We start from the raw sequence: 21,993 nt of genomic DNA, 5'->3' as shown, positions 1-21,993 counted from the left end.
TGTGTAAGTTCACATGACACGCATTGACCCTACTCTGTTCTGTATTTGTTGTTTCACTCTACTTGGAATGCACCTCCTTTTTCTTCTTCTATGTCCAAATATATTTGCTCTGAAGATTTTCTTGAACCTTACCAACACATGTACCCCGCACACAAAATTTCACCAATCATTTTAGTTGGCCTTGTTTTCACCTTTTATTAGACTTTTGTCTTTTTTCCTTTTTTTTTAGAGACAAAACCATCTTTTTCTTTTCTTCTTTGTTTCCACTATATATTGCAGACAACACCGATATTACCATTACTTACATTATCATTATCCTTGCTACTTATATTTTACCAGAAATTGGTGGGAAATGCAAAGGTTATCGGGTAAATATGTAACTAGAAAACAGGAAACTTGGCAAATAATGTTTCCAGATGCTAAACAGGGTGTATTATTTACCTCAATTTAGAGATTATGGAGGAGAGAAAATGTAATTTTTTCTTCAAAGTATACACAGCAGAAATGAAGTCTGCTCATTTTTATCTTGCCCCACCTTCTATATCCTTTAAATCTTATTTCCTAAAAACAGGGTTGGCAATGCTAAATAATCTAGCACTAGTAACTGTGGAAAATAGTGATCCTGAAAAATGCATGGCGTATATGTAACTACGAAATTGTTATTAAAGGGCTGAACAGAAAATCATGTTTTCAAGTTTTTTCTCCCTGAGATTCTCAGAGAAGTCTAATGCTAATGTTTGTAAAACACTTAAATGTATTCTTCATTTTTAACCTTAAGTCCTGCGAAAGATACAAGGAGAGACATTTAAATGAAATAAGGTGGTTTGTATACTCATATATTATGGCCAGGTAATTTTACATCTGATGTAAAGTATTACATTACAGTCACAGTCAAGTGTATGATAGTCATAAATAGCTTAAGGCCTCATTTCCTTATCTCCTTGGTCTCAATTGACGTGCTCTTGGTCAAGAAAAATGAAAGGTAAATCTCTACTAATAAAGTAATGACTCTCGTGAATAGTCATCATTCACTACCAGTGAAATTTATAATGGATGGATTAAGGTGACAGTATCTGAATCCATCAACAGCTCTTCTACCTCAATTTTGTATTTTGACAGATTTCAAAGATACAGAAAGAACAGTGTAGTGAATACCTGTGTGCCTACCCTTCACTTACATTAACTAGTTATTTATATTTTGCCCCCTTTGCTCATCTTTCTATGTACATATATTCTTTTTTCTCCTCAAAAATATAAGAATAAATTGTAGACATCACAACACGACAGTTTGAAGTATTTAAAATATTCTGCACAAGCACAGTACGGTTATCCCACTCAAGCAATTTCATGTTGGTGAAATGCTGTTATCTAAATATATATTCCATATTCATATTTTTCTGCTTGTCCTAGTAATGTCCTTTATAGCTATTTTTTCTATATCTAGAATTCAATCTAAGATCACACATGGCAGTTAGTTATCATGTTATTTTAAAATCCTTTTATCTAGAGGAGTTCCCAGTCTGCTTATTTTAATCTTTCAGAATGTTGACATTCGAAGAGTTAAGGCAAGTTATTTTGTATTATACCCCTCAATTTGGATGTATCTGATTATCTTCTCATTATCTAGGTAATCAATCCATTTTTTTAAAACTTCATCATAAGGAAATATTTGAACATGTACAAAGATAGGGAAAGCAATAGAGTGTACCCAATATATACACATTTTCCAGCTTAATCAGTTATCAGTGCATGATTTATCTTATTTTATTTACAACCCCCACTTCCTATATTATTTAGAAGCAAATCCTAGACTTTAATTTTTCAGCTAGAAATATTTCCACATTTAGCTTTAAAAAGTAAGTACTCTTTAAAGAAAACGAACAGCACCCTCCATCCCCAGTATAATCACAATACCAACCTACTATCTTAACATCCCTAAAAGAAGCAACCTTCCTGGTGGAAATTTATCACACCACCTTGAAATGTGCTTGCTAGGAAACTTGTACTTTAGTTAATGCAGTTAACTGTCTAGTTCTACCTACCAGTTGATTGGCAATGCAGAGGTGAGAGGAACAGATTAAACAGCACAGTGGAGATGCAGTCAGTAAAATCCAGAGTGGGTTTTTTTTTAAGGAGAAATAAAAATAATAAAATGTAAAGGAAAGGGTGAACCTGTAGATTGAAAAAGACCTTTAAGAGACGCATCAACCAAAAGTAAAGTATAATCTTTTTGTGGATCTTGACTTGAACAAACTGTTTAAAACAAAAGTGGGACAGTTTGAGAAATTCCAGTGCTACTGAGCTATTTGGGTTGTTAAGGAATTATTCAATTTTTAAGCTGTGACTATGGCTCTGTAGTTACAATTTTTAAAAGTTCTTATCCATTAGAGGTAAATACTGAAACACTTGTGCATAAAATGATATCTGTAGTTTGATTCAAAATAATGTGGGGATTGTCCTTGAGTTGGTCATTGTTGAAACTGGATGATGGTTACTTGGCAGTTCAGTATCCTCTTTTCTCTGCCATGTGTGTCTTTGAAATTTTACAAAATAAAACAATTTTTTAAAGGTAAGAGTTAATAGTAAATCTGTTTCAGAAATTTGTAATGCACGTAACAATTATTACTATTTTTTATTATTGTTAAACTTTCTCTAGTATTAGTCTCCTTTATTAGAATAGTAATGATATATAGGATAATGTTCTTTTTTAAAATTGTTCGTAAGACTTATTTTTTCATTTTTATTACTTTTTTTTAAGGTAATGAGCATGGTGTCGGGATTTGCACCATTAATTTCTGCAGGTATCTTTTCAGCTACGCTTTCTTCTGCATTAGCATCCCTTGTGAGTGCTCCCAAAATATTTCAGGTAAGTATTTTTATATTACAAGCTTTATTAAAGGGGGAGTTAGGTAATATATTTTAATTTAGGATTGTTAATAATTTTAAATTGCTTTTTTCTGTTAACAGAAAAAAGCAATTTACAAAAAGCAAACTACAGATATATATATATATATATATAGTATATACACATACATACATATCAAGACTGGTATATTTAATTTTATGCATATGAATGTGAATATGTATATTTATGTAAAGATCTGTGCATTTACATACTGTCAATGTGTAGTCTTTGAATTGTCTTTCTGGAAGTAGCAATGAATTTTTGTTTTTTGATATATTCTGTTAGTATAATTTTTTATAATTTCTTACCAAGGATAAGGTGTGTGGTCCAAGACCCTGTCAGAAGAATTAAAGTATTTTGTTTCTATTAGCATTATACTAACCTAAATGTTTTATTTTACACATATTTGAATACCTAATATGTGCCACACATGGTGTTAGGTACTCAGCATATAATGGTGAATAAGACAGACATTATCATCTCCCTTTAATGAGCATTTAACAAGTAGCTGTTACTGGATAAGAAATATATTTTATTACTGAATCAAATAAATGAAATATTGATTCTGTAGCTTTGTTCTTAATGTTGTAGTTGTAGCTAGTTAGTACAGAAAAGACATGGAATATATTTCTTTAAACAACTTTTAGTATTGTTTCAAGAAAAATTATTAAGTTCTACAATTAGGATTTTTATCTGCTTTAAGTCTAGGATTTGGACTTGGTATAAAGTAGGACATAACCTCTGTCATACTTATCAGGCTTCCAAATTTCTTCTGTTCGTATGCTTGCTTTTCTGATTCCTTCTTCATAAAAGAATTTCAACATGGGGGTGGGATAAAGTGGATAAAACTTCTGATATTCTAAACCAACTACTGTTCTGATTCTTGAAGTGTTTGAATCTCCTTTACACTTTGTAGGTGAAGCCATATGAGACAGGGGAAAGAGAGAATTCGAAACGTGGGTCCCATTCCTGATTAACCTGTTGTTAACTATAAGCAAATCTGTATGCCTAATTTCAGTATATTTCATTTTATTGTTTACATTTCTTCATTAGGCTTTGTGTAAGGACAACATCTACCCAGCTTTTCAGATGTTTGCTAAAGGTTATGGGAAAAATAATGAACCTCTTCGCGGCTACATCTTAACATTCTTAATTGCACTTGGATTCATCTTAATTGGTTAGTCATATAAATGGTGTGCTAATGTAGATTTTGGTACATTTATAATATTAGCTCTAAATATTGAATAAATTAGAAGTAAAATGTTACTTTGCCTAGTATACTAAGTTAGTTTCTTTCTGATCAAATGAAAGTGTTTAAAAACTGCAAATAATAGCATTCAATACATATTCGCTAAAATTATTACCATCACTAAGTCTTCATTAGAGCTAGAAAGAATTCCTAGGTTCTTGTCCTAAAACAAATACAATATTAGCATAAAGAAAAGGATTCCAATTTCTCCCTGAAGGTAGAGCCTCCACTGATCTAATTTTTAGCACATTTGCCTCTGATCACAAACGAGCTTGTGGATCTTACACTGTTGAAGAAGACACTCCACTTTTATTAAAAGTCTGATGATACCACCAGGTGTGAAAACTAATGTATTTGGCATAGCTTCTTTTTTGAGAACAAGTTGGCAATATTTAGTAAAGTTTCCCTCAACCTAGCAATTCTATTTAGGGATATGTACCCTGTAGAAACTTGCATATATCCTCATATAAGAGAATCTTTTTAGATTACTTATAATAGTGAAAAATGGAAGCAGCCTAAATACCTATCACTGGAAGAATCAAACTGCAGAATAATAATATTCACCAGTAAAAAAAAAAAAATGAATAAACTTGTCTTTAATATATCAATATGGATGAATCTCAAATATAAAAAAATCTAAAAAATAAAATTGCAGAATAATACATATGATACTATTTTTGTAACTTTTAATTAAAGCACCCAAAACAGTACTACATAATGCTTATGGACTATATGTATATGTAGTAAAAGTATATAATATCATTGGGAAGAGAATATGCCAACTGTGAGAGAGGTAGAAAGGGGGTTTCAACTGTGTTCCTAAGGTTTGATTTATGAAAAGTAAAGTACATATGGCAAAATGTATTTATTAAAGCTACATGGTGGATATAAAAGTATTCATTATGCCATTATGTAAAGATTAGAAATAATTTATGATTTTATAAAGTAAAAAAATGTCTAATGTCAATAATATGCCTCCTGGGTTTTTATTTATTTATTTATTTTTTTGCAGCTGAACTGAATGTTATTGCTCCAATCATCTCTAACTTCTTCCTTGCATCCTATGCATTGATCAATTTTTCAGTATTCCATGCATCACTTGCAAAATCTCCAGGTGATTTTATGTTTTAAAAGTTTTGTAAATGTAACAATATCTGATTTTAGAGAAGATAAAACTTTAACATATTTTAAAGATGTTATGTATGGGATTAGTTCAATGCTCAGTCTGCTTTTACAGTTGAGTCAAATAAAGTAAGTCTTTGAGGATCTCTGTTATGAACTATACTCATAAAATTGTTTCTTGTTTTCAAAGCATTTAAGATAGCATAACTGTCAAATTTTGACTGACACTATGAATTATTTTGCTTTTTTGTTTTTATTGTTTATTTAGCTGATTTCTATTTCAAATCTAAGAACATTATGATATGGTTAACCTGTTCACAAATATTTTTACCATTAATTCTGTGGAGTTCTAATGTCTTTATCAACTGAAAAATACTTTTGGTTATGGGCTTTCTGTTAAAAACCATGACAGCAGTTAGACAGCAAGGAAGGAAGTGAAGGAACAAAAGTGCTATTCCTTTTAAGGATCTGAAAGTCTCTCAGAACAGGACAGGATAAAGTATAGGGACTTAGGACACAAACATCATAGTTTTAGTTTTTACTTCAAGAATATAAATTTTAGAAGTAAGTGTGGCTATAAAAGAGCAACACAAGAGATCCTTGTGCTGGACTTTTTGACTGTAATAATATCAGTATCTTAGTTGTGATATTGTATTATTATTTTATAGTAGTATTGTTTTATGTAGTATGGTAGGTGTTATTGGAACAAACAGGTAAAGGGTAACCAAAATCTCTCTGTATTATTTCTTACAACTTAGTGTGAATTTGCAATTATCTCAAAATTAAAAGTGTAGTTAAAATATATAAACTTTATTGTTTATATATGTTTCTATAATCAACTCGGTTTTTTTAGTAAGAGATGAATTTTTAACAATTCTCAAGAATATTTTGTTCGAACTGTTTTGTATATTCATTAGAATATGGATATGTCTTATGCTAAAAATCAGAATATAAAGCCACACTGTCAAGGACTCAGTTTGAAACCTATTAAATTTTTTTCTAGTTTTTAGCATTCACTAGGGTGGGTTGATTTATACTTTTTTTGATAAAGAGTTTATTGAATACAAAAATTCTAAGGTAGAACAATGTGGAAGTAAATAGATGTGCTCTCTTCAAGAATTGTGAAATTAAATCATGATCAATAATGGTCTTTGACTTTACTGTTATATATTAGCCACATACTTAATGTTTAAAGCTTTTTTCAGTATAGCAGCCACAAAATTGTGCATATGTATGTATCATTGTCTAAAGCAGGTGAGGCATGTGAGTGGCTTTTATTTATCTATTTTATTTGTTGTTGTTAGGATGGCGTCCTGCATTCAAATACTACAACATGTGGATATCACTTATTGGAGCAATTCTTTGTTGCATAGTGATGTTTGTCATTAACTGGTGGGCTGCGTTGCTAACATATGTGATAGTCCTTGGGCTGTATATTTATGTTACCTACAAAAAACCAGGTCAGTAATCTTTTCTGTTTAGTATTTCAAGCTAGAAACATCAGAAGTTCTTTGTTACTTTTCATATCTAAGCATTATCTTTTGATACTTAAAAAGTATTTCATTTCCAAATACATGTAGTTTTAATGAAACAATTACTACAAGACTTTTTAGTCTATGGAATTTCATTATTATCTATAGATTAAACTTAACTAATCCTATTTGTAGAAAAATAATAAATTCACATTATTAACATTCTATTACACTCTATATATTTTAAAATTATTCTTTGAAAAAATTAGATTTGTTAGTACTGTAGTAGCTATTAGCCTAATGAGCATGTATATTACCTACTATTGTGTTAGTACCTACTATCATATATACTATGGGATTCAGAAAATACTAGAAGATAAAATGTCTTCCTACTAGCTTACTATACACCAGAAAACATTGAACAAACGTATTTTAACTGGGAAATAGTCAAAGATTATCTGGAATGTGTCTTATTGATAAGTGTTTGTATATTGTCACATAAGAAGATGATGCTAAGATACATTACGATTGGTCCAATATTCAGTATGGTAACCTGTAACACAGAAGAAAGATCCAGTGATACAGATTTGAAAAGTGTTTGGTCCAATAGAATAGATTAGGAAGAAATTACAAGAGTACTTGGAATGTAGTTGTTTTAAACAGTGAGGAAACATTTTGTAATTTTGATATGACGCAATGAGGGTTTTGGGATAAAGTGGTGACTTTCGAAATGAAATGAACAAAGAAGGTATTGTTTTACCCATCTTAGAAGCAATTATTTCTCTAATGTGCCTATTAAGTCTCTAAAGAACACATGTCTAAAAATCATCATTTGGCATCCAGACTGTTTATTTGATGAGGAATAAAATTTGCTTGTTCAAATAAACTGTTAAGTACTATAAGTAGTACTTCTTAACAATTAGAGATCTGCCACTTTCCCTTTAAACTTTTGACTATATAAACAATAATGTTTTCTTTATTTGTGAAAGACTCTTAAATTGCATGCACAACATGTCTGCAGCCCTGACAGCTTAGTCTTTTCTAAATTGTATTTTTTCTTTAAATGCAATTATAGTTGATATTAGCATTGTCTTAAAGTCATGTTGTGGACTTGAACTCTTAAAAGTTCCAACTGTGTTAGTTTATTTTAGCAATTGACTTTAAATGTGAAAGCATTGTTTACTTCTCTGTTTGTCTCAAATTGGTTAATGCTTGGTTGCTAATATTGATGTTATGCTGCATGAACACTATCCTCCCACAGATGTGAACTGGGGATCGTCTACACAAGCCTTGACTTACCTGAATGCACTGCAGCATTCGATTCGTCTTTCTGGAGTAGAAGACCATGTGAAAAACTTCAGGTAAGTGGTAAGGTAATATAAAGACATTTTGTCTTGGGTGACAATCAGGTCTTCACTTATTGTTCAGTAACGTTTTTATATGCTGATATTTCTTGAAAAATTCTCTAAAAGCATAGAATATTTTTTGTTTGGTTGGACTTGGGCAATTTATTCATAAGCAAGGTTGAGGTTTCTTAGTTCTAAATTTTATAAAGAGATAAATTACCATCTATCTTACAAAAATGCTATGCAAGTTTTAGAGGTCTCTCATTTGAAGACTTTTAAATGGCAGGTATCATAAAGTGAACCATCTTTCCCTCTGTGACCACTGAAGTTATATAACTGCTAAGTATGAAATCCATAACTTTATTAAGGCACTAAATATTTTCATGTTAGTCTCTTCTTTCTCAGCATTGGCTAACTGGAAACCAGTTTTAATGATAAAAAAGCAATGCCTTGAAGACTCTTTATTACCATTTTTCTCAATAAATGACTTCATATTTTATCTTATAATAGTTTAATCAGTCATCAATTTAAAAACTATTTCTTAATTTAAGAGTGAATAAGCACCAGAAAAGAATTGCTGTACCAAATTTCTCCCAGTAAGAAAAGTCTGTGTGTATTTTTTTTGTTACTCATTTGGATTTCCTTCCTCTTTTTTTTTCTAAAATGAAAAGTTCCTTGAGATCTTCAGCTTTGGAGTAGAGAGAAAATGGAAAAAGAAAAAGGAATGAGAGCTCTGGGAGGAAAACTTTTAATTTCAGTGCATTTTACATTGTTGATACCAAGTATGGCAGAAAATAGAAATTATTCCTTTACATAAAAAGTTGTATTCCAGAACTAAGTGTATATCCAAGAGTCAAAGTTAATTTGTCATTAATAAAAACCTGTTGTGTTGGCTTATTATAGTAATGGGAATATTTTTTAAAATATATTTTTGAAAAATAAATTAGTAAAAATAGATTTTATTCCAATATGGCTTTTTTTCTGGGTGCAGTATTACCTTTTATTTTTTTATTTTATTAAATTTATTTGGATGACATTGGTTAATATTATATAGGTTTCAAGTGTACATTTCTATAATACATTATCTGTATATTGCTTTGTGTATGGCTTTTAAAATTTTCATCAGAATTATACATGAACATGCTTTAAAGAGGAAAATCAGGTTTGTCATGAAAATCAGTATGTGCCCCACTTCTCATCTTTCTATTTCTGTCATACCACAGGCAACCACTTTCACCTCTTAACCATTTTGTTCAGTATTTCATATTCCCAACTTGCCTAGCTTACTGGACTTTTTAATTTTTAATTTTAGGCATTATCTAGTGATGTCTTGTATCCACATGCACTTACTACACACATGCACCCTTCCCTTTATCTCATCCTCCTAGAATATTTTTATGTCATTATTTTGTTTAGATCATACTTGGTATTTATATTTTTATGACTTTTCAAACATGATTCAGAACTAAGCCTTGTGGTAAATTATGATTGCTTTTTCCTATACAGCTTTTTTGTTTTCTCTGGATCCAATAAAAAAAAATTTTTTTTATTTAACTGTATCACTATTTCAGCCTTCACCCAACTTGGTGAAAGATTTTGTTTCCTTCACTTTGTAGTTTCTATTTCCTTAAAGTGTCTTTCTCACTGTTTCCTGTTTCTTTAATTCGGGTTCTTGTATTTAACCTTCACTTAGGTTATCTGTGATCCTTCGCCAGGGAAGCTCTGCACTGGTGGGTGGGGCTTGTCTGTGAAGCCCTTAATGTAGATTAATGTGGGCTGTGCTGGTTCTTTGAGAAAGTTAAGTCATCTTAAAGGCTTTCTTTTTTTGATCTGACTAGATTTCCCAGAAAAGACTCTTTTAATCTTCTGCTTGTTGATAAATTCCTGGCAGTTGGCGAGCCAAATGGGAAAGGAGCTTAGAGATCTCCTAGAGATCTCAGGGTACAGAGTATAACTGTTCTGACTTCCCAATTTAAAGTAGCTGTTTCTGCCCTCAGCTGTTGCTGGTGTCCCCTAGACCAGAGGCCCTCTCTAGCAAGTAAGCCTTGGCCTAATAGGGTTGGAGAGGGACCGAGACAGTTGCTCATCATGGTGATGGAAAGAATTTGGGTTTATCTCATTGCTTTATATGCAAATTTTAAGTCAGTCCGTATTTTAGTTTCTTAAACGCACTGCCCCTACTGCTTCCAGAGACATCTACTACCTCTAACTCCTAGGGATTTGGGTGATTTTTTTTTAAGCTGTAAAATCAGGTAGTTTCACAGCTATCTCTAATGGTCATTTAAGATTTAACTTTTCACTGATTTGTAAAATTCTTTATTGTTCTTCCATCTGTTTTCTAGCTTTCATTATTTCAGCGCTATTGCATTATCTCCTGTTTGCCATATTTTTGTGGTTTTGTGCCTTTAAAGATTCTATTGCATCATGGATGTTTTTGAAGAAGAAGTTAAAATGAAGGCAGATGTTCATACTCTCATTGATACTCAGTCATTCCTAATATATTTTGCACTATACTGTTTTTGTTATGATAAAAATATATCAAACTATGCCCTTGTGCTATGTTTACTATTTAGTAAAGATAAGGACTACAAATTAATTTCCCACAGTAGGTCATAGGTTAAAGTACCATAGCAAAAAACTGAAAAGATACAGTGACTAAACAAGATGTACATTGTTGTTATGTGATATTCCAGAGGTGGATGGATAGTTCATGACAGGGAGGCAGATTTGCCCCAGTTGGTCATTCAGGTCCCACATTCCTTGTATTTTCTCAGTCTGCCATTCCCTAGGAGGTATTTTTGTCCATGTGGTCAAAGTCATTACAACACCCATGGTCTAGCTTGTAGGAAAGGGAAAGAAAGTATGGAGGGTGGCCAGCTTCCTTTTTAAAGGACATGACCTGGAAATAGGAATACCATCTGTGCTGTAAATCAATCACAGGGCCATTTTAGCTGCTAGGGAGGCTAGGAAATGTAATCTGTAGCTGGGGAGCCATGTAACCGCTAAAGCTGAGACAGGGAGACTGGACTATATTAGCAGTCTGGGCCACAGAGGGTGATTCACATTTGATTGTCCCACAGTAGTTCACCCAGACAGAATTGGTTTTTCAGATGGCTTGCTAAAATTCTGAATGTTAGTATATTTTTCAGTCTTTATTCAGGTTTTCTTGCTTATTTTATGACTGTAATTAGGGACTACTCTAAATTTAGTGGTTAAGGCAGAATTTTTAGTCTATTCTCTTTTTGTTATTTTAATTATATAAATTCTTGTTTTAAAGAACATTTGCTAATCTGTTTGAATTTATAAAATGGATATCTGAACATTTTGTCATCAAACAGGATTGATTTCCATTTCTAATCAAGGAAAATTAATATGAAAGTCATATCACTGTTTTGTGTTTGCAAAGATGTTTTAATTCAATTTTGGCTCCCACCATAATTAATTAAAATTAAAACTTTCAGTTCAAATAGAAGCATTTTCTTCACCATAGGTGGTTTTTACTCGTGACAACAGTCAATAAAATTAAGCTAGATTAGAGAGGGATAGGAGTATAAAGTAGAAGTAATTATGATTACATCCAGCTAAGAAGGACAGTGACCTGTTTTTGTACATGAAGGCAAGGCTATACTCTCAGGAAGTTTCGTAAACTCAGCGAAAGAAACGAAATATTTATTACCTTTAGAGGATGAAGTTTTTATATAATTTTTAATTATCATGGTCTTTTTTTTGGTAATACCTACCAGAATCTTGATGTACAATCTCTTTATTTTAGAAGGACATTTGGTGTAATGTTTGTTTAAACAACATTCTGTTTCTACATTTCATGTGTTTCAAGAAACCCTGGTTAAAAGTCATGTTTTATCAGAATTTTATGGCCTGTGTCTTGAGGACAATTACATAAATGAGATTCTAGGGTAATAATGTATTCTTATAGAAACAACTTAAAATCATGTTCATGTTACCAAAAACCAAAACTCTAATTTTGTTTTTCTTTTTAATCATAAATTAGGCCACAGTGTCTTGTTATGACAGGTGCTCCAAACTCACGTCCAGCTTTACTTCATCTTGTTCATGATTTTACAAAAAATGTTGGCTTAATGATCTGTGGTCATGTACATATGGTAAGTGTTTTGTTTTCTATGTTAAAACATTTTTCACTCTGTATATATAATTTATAATGTGGGGGGCTTTCTAGAGCTGAAATAATTTGACAAAATAAACATCTCTTGGGTTTGTTTGGGTTTTTTTGAAGGTAGTTATTTTCTTCAAAATATTTTTGCTGTTAAAACCTTATTTCTAAAAAGATTGGAATTTGAAACCTTAATTATTTTTCTTATTTACTATGAGTAGATTTTAGACAACCATATTGCCCTTATAGAATGGTTTGCCTAAGCAAAATAGCTTCTTAGTAACTAAGGAGCCTAAAGTCAGTATGTGTTTTTCCTTACTGATATTTTTCATAAAGTCCTGAAAACACTAGGAACATTTACTTGACAAAAAGAAAAAGAGGTTTGAGGAGGTAGACAAATAGTAGTAAATATCTAGTATCGGGTATTTAAGAAGAGCAGAGTGAATGCTGAATTTTCAAATTCAAATGCTTTTACTTATCCATTCATTTCTTTTTTAATCATGAGTAAATTATTAAAAATAGTGGTAAATTTTTGTCCAAAAGTAGTTTTCTGGCATCTTGGCAATTGAAAACAGTCACTAGATGATGAATAACCTGTTCTAAATAAAAAATTGGAGTATTTATTTGTCAGTTTAGCTTTTCTCCCAAACCTCTCATGTTCATCTTGTGTTTGGTTCTAGACAGGTGTGTTTTATGCTCCACGTCCCAGCCTCTGCTAGAGTTGCTCTTCTACTTGAACAGTGGCAAAGTCAAAGATGTGTGCGTGTGTGTGTGCGTGTGCATGCATGAATGCATAGGATGGTGGGAGGACTTATTAAGATGCTGATCCCACTTGGAATCTGTGGAGTTTTCTAATTTGTCTTAAAGTTGGGGTCTTGTGCACAAGAAAATACAAATGGGGTAATTTTCCTATTAGGAAAGATAAATCGTATTTTTCTTTTACATATTCATGTGTAATTAGGATGTACTCAAACTTATTTTTAGGTTTTTGCTTTATATATTTGTATGTAACACATTTTACATATTGCTTGCAGGGATCAAATAGAATGGCAAGTTAAAAAGTCATTTCCTTCTTGTATTTCATCATTTAACAACATGAAGAAAAAAATATATTTATATTATACAGCTCACTTTGATTTTCGATGATATTCCTAGGCTACTTAAAATTAACACATTTGGAGCAAACAAAACAAGCTGAGAAACTCTCTGTAGAAAAACAGAGGGCTCTTATTTTTTTCTGCATAATCTCTGCTCTATTTTCAATAATTTCTAATTCCTCTCATGTACTTAGTACCAAAAACTTATTTTTCAGTCTGTTTCTTCCTCTTCCTTCTACCAGCATCCTCTGTGCCTTCACTATTCTATCTTTTCATGATCTCATGACTTGCAAAGAATTCACTCATGAAAGTGAAAATGAAATGCTATTGTTATGCTTCTCTCCTCAACCTTCAATGTTTAGGAACCTTGTTTAAGCCAATATACTAGGAAGATTTTTATAGATGTGGACTAGATTACCATTTAATTAAAGATATTAAATTTACCTTACAGGGCCCTCGAAGACAAGCCATGAAAGAGATGTCCATTGATCAAGCTAAATATCAGCGATGGCTTATTAAAAACAAAATGAAAGCTTTTTATGCTCCAGTACATGCAGATGACTTGAGAGAAGGTGCACAGTATTTGATGCAGGTAAATTTGTCATGCCTTCTAAATGACGACATTTTCGTTTTTTCAGAAGCTTTTAAAAACTTTTTTATTCTAGGTTTCATTCTTCATAATACAAATAGTAAATCTTTTTAAATATCTTTATTTAAGTACACTTTTAATGTTTGTATAATTCGAGAGTTAAAGGGATGACAGAAATAATGTACTGTTGGCTAACAATGAGGAACCTATTTATAAATTAGCCTGCTTCTCTTCTCTGTTTCCCATTCAACTTCCTGCTACACCTCACTGTCTTTTTTTTGTTGTTTTGAGGAGTGTTAAGTAATGACAGTCCTTATTTAGTTTTTTTTTTTTTAATTCTAGTTATTTATTGTGTTTCTCACTGTATATTTACTTGTTCTATACTTAGACTTCTCTTTCAGTTTTGTGTACGACATAGTAGCCAGAATGTGTGATTTGGGATTAGTCCTAGGTTTAAATGCTAGCACTGCCACTTCCATATTTTGGATTTTGGATTGAGAAAGTTAATTAGCTTCTCTGAAATTCAAGTTTCCTCAGCCTTAAAGGTTGTGAGAAGAAAAATAAAGATAGGTGATACAGCGTTTGCCAACTGATTTTTATAGGAACCCCTTTCTTCAAAAGAAGTCCATTCCCTGTGTTAATGGTGGACCTACTTTGTTAAAATAGAGGTGGGAGGCTCAGAGCCCTTTTTGTTTTGTGTTTCTTAACACAAACAGTGTTAAGAATATTCTAGGCAATCCTGAGGAAAATAATAAGTGGGAGTGGGTTGTTTTGCTAGATATAAAACCTCATCATAAAGCCTCATCATAAAACTATAGTATTAAGACATTGTGATATTACATTAGTAATTGATCATTAGACTAATGGAGCAAAACAGAGAGAAGAAATTGAGCCACTTCTATAGGATATTTAACATATGACAGAGGTAGTAGTAGCATTGAAAGATGCTGAGATGATTGATTATCCATATGAAAAAATAACATAGCAGATCCTGACAAAGACTACGCAAAAACTGCTTCCAGTTGTATTAAACACCTAAATGTGAAAGGTAAATTTTTTAAACTTTTAGAAGAAAATACAGAATAATTTCGTGACCGTGGACTAGAAAAGTATTTTTTTTTAATGAGACAAAAAAAATGAACTATGAAGAAGAGATCACTTATTTTTTTAGGTAAAATTTAACACTTTGTGCTTCTAAAGAAAATGTGAAAATGAAAAAGGAAGCCACAGACCAAAAGAAAATAACATTACCAGCAAAAGAATATGGTTCAGAATATAGAAAGAAAATATTATAAATTTATAAGGGGTGTGGGGAGGGAAAGAAACAAGAAGTAGAAACCTAAATGACAGAAGTAAAGATTAAAACCACAGTATAGTTTTATTCCAAACCTATCAAGTTGACCAAAATTAAGCCTGCCAATACCAAGTGTTAAAAATGGCACAGAGCAATTAGAAATCTTTGAACTGGTAATGTAGATTGGACAGCAACCTGGCAATGTCCTGCAAATTTGAATATCCTAGCACATTCCACATACCATAGAGAAACTTTTACATATGTGGAAAGGCTGTCTGAAACGTCATACCTACTTCATTGGCAATAGTGAAAAAGAAACAAGGGAAATGTCAATCAATCACAGAATTGAAAATTATGGTATAATCATGCAGTGGAATTCTGTGTAGTGGTGAAGGGAGCCGTACATATCAATGGGGATAAACATCAAAAAGTGTTAAGGAAAAATAGTAAGTTAAAAGAATATAAGCGGTATAAAGATATTAAAATTTTTTTAAAAATGTAACTTTAAAATATATACATATGTGTGCCTAAATAGTGGAATCCAAAACTACAAAGAGAGTTTTTATGTTTATTTTCTTAAGCTAAGCGATAGATACATGATTATTTTTTACTTTATTTACTTTTGCATGTGAAATATCTAAATATTTCAAGTAGAGGTTGTTGCTAGTGGGTAAATCTTACTTGCTTTTGTACAATTTATAGGAACATTTTGATAACTCCTTTATGTATTTAATAAATATTATGAAAGAAAATGTTTCCTTAAGGCAGTGGTTCTTAAACTTCATTGTTCATCAGAATCACCTGATAGACTTGTTAAAACACATACTGCTGGGCCCCACCTCTGGAATGATTCAGTGGGTCTGGGGTGAGGCCCGAGAATTTGCGTTTCTAACAAGTTTCCACATAATGATGCTGGTGGTGGTCCAGTCCAGGTACTATATATACTTCGATATTTCCACTTAAAGAAAATGTCTAGGATAAGAAAGTTCATAGAGATAGAACTAGATTTGATGTTACCGGGGCCTGATGGTGGGTGAGCATGGGTAGTGATGACTTAATGGTTACAGAATTTCTGTTTGGAGTGATGAGAAAGTTTTAGAAATAGGTAGTAGGGTTGACTGTACATTGTGAGTAATGAATGCCAATGAATTGCACATATAAAAATGGTTAAAATGGCAAAGTGTTTTCTTTTACGATGCACAAAAAACATGTGTACACAAGTTTGGGAAGAGAATTTTAAGTGTTTTCAAATCTTATAAAAGAAGTGATTCATTGGCTTTGGGCGCATATTTGCTAAGTGTATTGAATTGCAACTCTTCATGAGGTTGCAAGAAAAACTGATTGACAGGACAATTGAGAAAGGAAATTAGCCAAATTTCAGCAGAAACTTTTTCATATTTGGTAAAAAGAATTCAAAATTTAGTGTTGAAGTGATTCAGAACTATAACCAATGAGGCATGTCTTCCATTTGGACTTTCGCTTCTGGGTTTTAATGGCTGTTATCAAAATATATAACTGAGAATACCACTGCATAATTATAATTTTTATGAAAGATTATATTCCATTATCTTTTACTAAAAATATGAAAATTTTGATAAATCATTGAAGTATTAAAATGTACATTTAAAACCTTTCTAGTGTTTCATTTTATCTTTTTTTTTGTATATGTTTAATCATAAGTATATATAATTTATAAATGTGAGTGTACTGGATTCTCAAGAATTTTTGGCAGTAAAGGTGCATAGTTTTAAAATGTTTAGATGCTGTCCATTTGGAGTATCTCATCATTTAAAAAACATTTCATTGAGTAGTATATCTTTACAGTTGTATTTCTCCTGTGTTTTAGGCTGCTGGTCTTGGGCGTATGAAACCAAACACACTTGTCCTTGGATTTAAGAAGGATTGGTTGCAAGCAGATATGAGGGAAGTGGATATGTATATAAACTTATTCCAGTAAGTATCCTTTTAATTCAGTAACGTGGTTCATAAAATTTTAATTTTGACAGTTTACACTGACTTTTGAAGCCTGTTTCTCATAAAATCTCTTCTAGGAGCAACATAATAATGAAAATAATCATGTGGGGTTTTCTGGATTTTAAGTTGATGATCAATTAAAAATTTTGACTGTTCTTTATACATATAAACACACACACACACATGCACACACTCTGGCTTCCCATTTAAGTTAGGAAGCTGTTTCTCATCCTTACAGCTGTTGCTGAGCAGAATTCCCATAGGTTGTCAGACTCATCACCTTCTAAGTTATGTCATTATAATAATACATGCTGAGTAAGGCATCACTGATATCAACCTCAGAGGTAGCTACAACCTAGTGCCCCTCTCAAATTAATTTTTCAGTTAATCATTTCCTTCATCCATTAAGCTATTTACATTTTTTTAAAAAGGTATACTTATATGTTTTGCTTTTCTACCTCCCTGAAGTATAAGTTCTGAGTGTGCTATTCACTTTCAGTGGTATTTCCAATGATCTTTATCAGATAGCTTAGTTTTGATTTACATCACTTTAACTTTCCTTTTATGGTTTGTCTAGTGGGTTCTTCTTATTCTCTTGTAACTTTCTCTTTCTGATTTTACTCTGTTCATGTTATTATTTATTTCCTTCACTGGAACTCCTGTTGTATCTGTATTTAAAAGGACATAATTATTTGCCTGTATCAGATATGATAGTTTTGTTTTCATAGCTGCCTTGAAACATCTTTTTGAGGAAGTAACTAAATTTCATACTTTTAATTTTTTTAAATTTCTTTCTATTGATTAGTAAAGTATATAATCAATAAGATTTCCCAAGTAATTGTTAAAAGCTTTTAGTAAAATTAAAGTTTTCCTGGTCCATCGTATTGTTTTGACTGTTCTTGGCTTTAGGCTCATTACCTTTTTAAAGCAAGATTTCATCCTACCTTAAGCCAGTTGCCACACTGGGGAAAAAACCTGAAGTTTTGGAGTTTCTAATTCTTTCAGTAGATTTGAGAAGAACTTGAATGTACAGAATTTATGGTCTTAACAAAATTTCCAGAACTTAAATCTGGTTTTTTAGTTATCTTCGAGGTTTTAATGTATATATGAGATGCTTCCATTTTTGTTTAAAAAATTAAAAGGACATATGAACACATGTCTGCAAATGCATACAAAATCTTAGGACAACTTTTTAAAGCAGTTTTGTAAAACATTATAAATAACTTAAAAATACACTTTCTCCTTTCAGCAATGATCATACTCTAAAATCTGCTCTCATTCTCAGTAAAATCTATCTTTTTCATCTTTATGTATTTCTCTTGGCTTTAAGGGTATAAGTTTAAAATAAGTATGGTAGAATTCCTGAAAGTTGTTTTTCCATAATTTGTTTCTGATAAGATAAAAATACAATTACTGCTTTAAACAGCTGCTATAGGTAAAACATCATTACTATAAAGATCTACATGTAAGTAGCTTTAGAGGTATTATAGAATCAGGGAAAGGGAATGATGTAAGATTTGAAACTAACAGTATATGGATCTCATTGGAATTTTTAAAGCATATTAAATAATCAGATATTTAAGGTTGAAAGTAATTTTGAAGATCATATCCACTATTGCCTTCATTTTCCAGAAGAGGAGGCTAATTTTTGTGATTTTTTTTTTCCCCTTCCTATTTTAGTGATGCCTTTGACATACAATATGGAGTAGTGGTTATCCGCCTAAAAGAGGGTCTGGATATATCTCATCTTCAAGGACAAGGTAAATTTTGTTTGAAATAAGTTTTTTATTTTAAAAATATAAATTAATTACTTTGTTAAAAAATATATAATTCTTACTAGTTCTTCAATAATTTTAATATTTACCATTTATTACGTGTTATGTACTTATTGTAGGTCAGTTTAAGATCAGATCTATTTGGCTCCAGCAAAGTTTGTGTTTTCTCTTTGTACCAACCTAGATAATGGATAGGGATTATTAATGGAGAGAATAAAAGTCAATTTAAATAAGTTTTAAGTGAAATAAATATTAGGTATGATTGTGGATTGGCCAAATTTGTAAAAAGACATGATAAATAAAATACCAGAAATATTTTAAATTGTGTTAAATTATTAGATATTTTCTTATTTACGAAAGTCATGCTTTGTATATAAAAGCATATTAATAATGAAAAACTAAACTTTGTAATATCATTTACTCTGTCTTCAGAAAAAATCCTATAAGTCATTTTTTTACTTTTATTTTGACATAATTATAGATTCACAAGAAGTTGCAAAAAAAGTACAGTGAGGTCCTGTTTACCCTTTATTCGATTTTCCCCAGTTATAATATCTTGCATATCTATAGCTATATCAAAACCAGGAAATTGGCATTGAGACAATTTACATTCTTATTCATATTTCATTAGTTTTAGGTACCCTTCTGCGTGCATGAATGCATATGCCATTTATCATATATGTTGATTCATGGAATCAGCACCACAGTCAAGATATGGGACTGTTCCATCACTACAGAAATCTCCCTTTTGCTACCCCATTTTAGCCTTCATATACTCTTCCCTTATCTCCCCCATCATTAACCCGATACCCACTAATCTCTTCTCCAATTGTATAATTTTTAAAGTACTTAAACAAATTTTTAAAAGTAAAGATTAAAACCAGTTAAAGTATACTTACTACTTTTGCAGATTTTATAAATAAACTATGGAAAATTTCATACCCTCTAATGATTTCCTGGTAATTTAAAAATTATAATAAGCTTGTCCTGTCAAGATGGCAGAGTAAGTCTACTATAATTCAAAAATAAAAATATTCAAAAATATTTTAAGCTTAAGAAACTTTGCATACATTTTAAATTAATCCACCAAATGATCAAAATTAGCTAAACCTAAATAAGCTGAGGCAGATAATGAACTTTTGTCACTTGTTTATATACTGAAGCTGTTTTAATCCTCCCACTCCCCCTACTATTTTAAGGGTATTATGCAGTTCTGAAAGGAGTGCTTTGAGGTCTTTATCCGTGTAACACAAAAGTATGGCTTGCTGAAAATGCATTTTCTTACTCTGGAGTAGGCGTTACAAAATACTATTTTAATTCTCTTTTGCTCTAACAGCAATTTAGGTTTAGGGTACCTTTTAACTGTGTAATTATTAGTAGTGTTCCCTTTCACTCAAAAATATCAGTTTGGCTAATAAATTATATAGTTCTAAAATATACTGAGATTTGCATGTGTTTGGAACTTGGAGAAAATATTTTCATATGTTTATTATCATAATGAAAATCATTTTGAAATCCTTGTTATTCATCGTTAGAATTTGGAGACAGGGGTTTGGTTTAGACAGGGATTAATAAAGAGTACAGGCTTTGGAGTCAGATTTGCGTTAAAAATCCCAACTTTTTCTCTTCGTAGTTTGAGGCTAGGCAAATGTGCTGACTTCCAACCCTCAGTCTCCTCATCTGTTAAAATATAATTGCATCATAGTGTCATTGTGCAGATTAAAAAGAAAATACAGCCTGCGAACCTTTTCGCATTCTACTGGCATCTAGGCTCACACAGGATTTTTATTTTTATTTATTTATTATTATTATTTTTTAGAGAATTTAAAAATTTTTTTCAATTACAGTTGACATCCAATGTTATATTAGTTTCAGGTCTATAGCATAGTGATTAGACATTTGTATCACTTATATATGAAGTAATCCCCCTGATAAGTTAGTGCACCCCTGATACCATACATAGTAATTACAATATCATTGACTATATTCCCTCTGCTGTACTTTACATCTCAATAGACTATTTTATAATTGCTAATCTGTACTTAATCCCTTTACCTTTTGCACCCAAGCCCTCAGTGTTGTCTGTTATCTTATATGTATAAGAAAAATTGTCACATTTTACATTTTTATATGTGTAAATGACTTTGAGAATAGAGTTGATTCACATATCATACATTATTCTTTTGCCTACCACATTCTTGTGTTCCCATTACTGATTGCCCAGCACCTAATTCAAATGTCTGACACTTAACTGTGGCTCAAGATATTGAAATGAACAGATCGTCACATTTGTTTATATAAGAAATCATTTATTATAAACTAATTTTTTAATAAACTTCGCTTAAAATTTTATCATGTAATGGTTAAAATAAGATTTAGATAATATTTGAATATTTTCATATCTACAGAAGAATTATTGTCATCACAAGAGAAATCTCCTGGTGTCAAGGATGTGGTACTAAGTATGGAATATAGTAAGAAATCGGATTTAGATACTTCCAAACCATCTGGTGAAAAAACTGTTACGCATAAAGGTAATTTTATTCAAACAAGAAATTTTATCGAGGTAATGTTTTAATTTGGGAGGAATGGCTCTTATTACATTACACAGCTAATAAAGTAACCTGTTCTCAAACTTGACTTCATTTTTAATTGCTCAGATAAATTTTAAAGCTTTCAAAAATGGCTACAAAATGATTACTTACTTTACTAGGTCATAGAACAGAAACTACACTAATTAATTATATGCTTGTGTATGTTTTTAACTTATATTTGCTTTAAATAAAACATTTTAATTGGAAGCTTAGGTTAAATCTGAACTTGGAAAGAAACATGATCATTTTAGAGCGATGTTTTTGTGCACATAGCATATGATAACTTTGAAAGGAATGAAGTTTACATAATTTACATAATTTTTTGGTCAAAGTCAAGATATTTAAATACCAGGGGTTTTGTTTATGTGCTGAGAAATTCAGAAATTTTTTACATTTGCTGAATCTGAAGTTGTTTAGGTAAAACAGTGTAAGAAAAAATCAAGTGCA

The 21,993-nt window shown here is 31.3% G+C and overlaps 1 protein-coding gene across 3 annotated transcripts in view; it reads left to right on the top strand.

Annotated features, from left to right (window-relative positions):
- Window positions 1-21,993, top strand: part of SLC12A2 (solute carrier family 12 member 2) — an 85,497-nt gene that overhangs the window by 49,627 nt on the left and 13,877 nt on the right. For all 3 annotated transcript variants that reach the window (XM_036225512.1, XM_036225513.1, XM_036225514.1), the window contains exons 11-20: window positions 2,759-2,866; window positions 3,959-4,082; window positions 5,167-5,268; window positions 6,581-6,736; window positions 8,010-8,109; window positions 12,104-12,215; window positions 13,772-13,912; window positions 17,050-17,156; window positions 18,858-18,937; window positions 21,361-21,486. In XM_036225512.1, coding sequence (XP_036081405.1) covers window positions 2,759-2,866; window positions 3,959-4,082; window positions 5,167-5,268; window positions 6,581-6,736; window positions 8,010-8,109; window positions 12,104-12,215; window positions 13,772-13,912; window positions 17,050-17,156; window positions 18,858-18,937; window positions 21,361-21,486 — 1,156 coding nt within the window. The remainder of the gene's footprint in view (window positions 1-2,758; window positions 2,867-3,958; window positions 4,083-5,166; window positions 5,269-6,580; window positions 6,737-8,009; window positions 8,110-12,103; window positions 12,216-13,771; window positions 13,913-17,049; window positions 17,157-18,857; window positions 18,938-21,360; window positions 21,487-21,993) is intronic.

The sequence above is a fragment of the Rousettus aegyptiacus genome, unplaced genomic scaffold, assembly GCF_014176215.1.
Source record: "Rousettus aegyptiacus isolate mRouAeg1 unplaced genomic scaffold, mRouAeg1.p scaffold_m13_p_8, whole genome shotgun sequence".
Classification (NCBI taxonomy): domain Eukaryota; kingdom Metazoa; phylum Chordata; class Mammalia; order Chiroptera; family Pteropodidae; genus Rousettus; species Rousettus aegyptiacus.
Note: the sequence above shows the minus strand (reverse complement) of the source record. Positions and strands in the feature narration are given on the sequence as shown.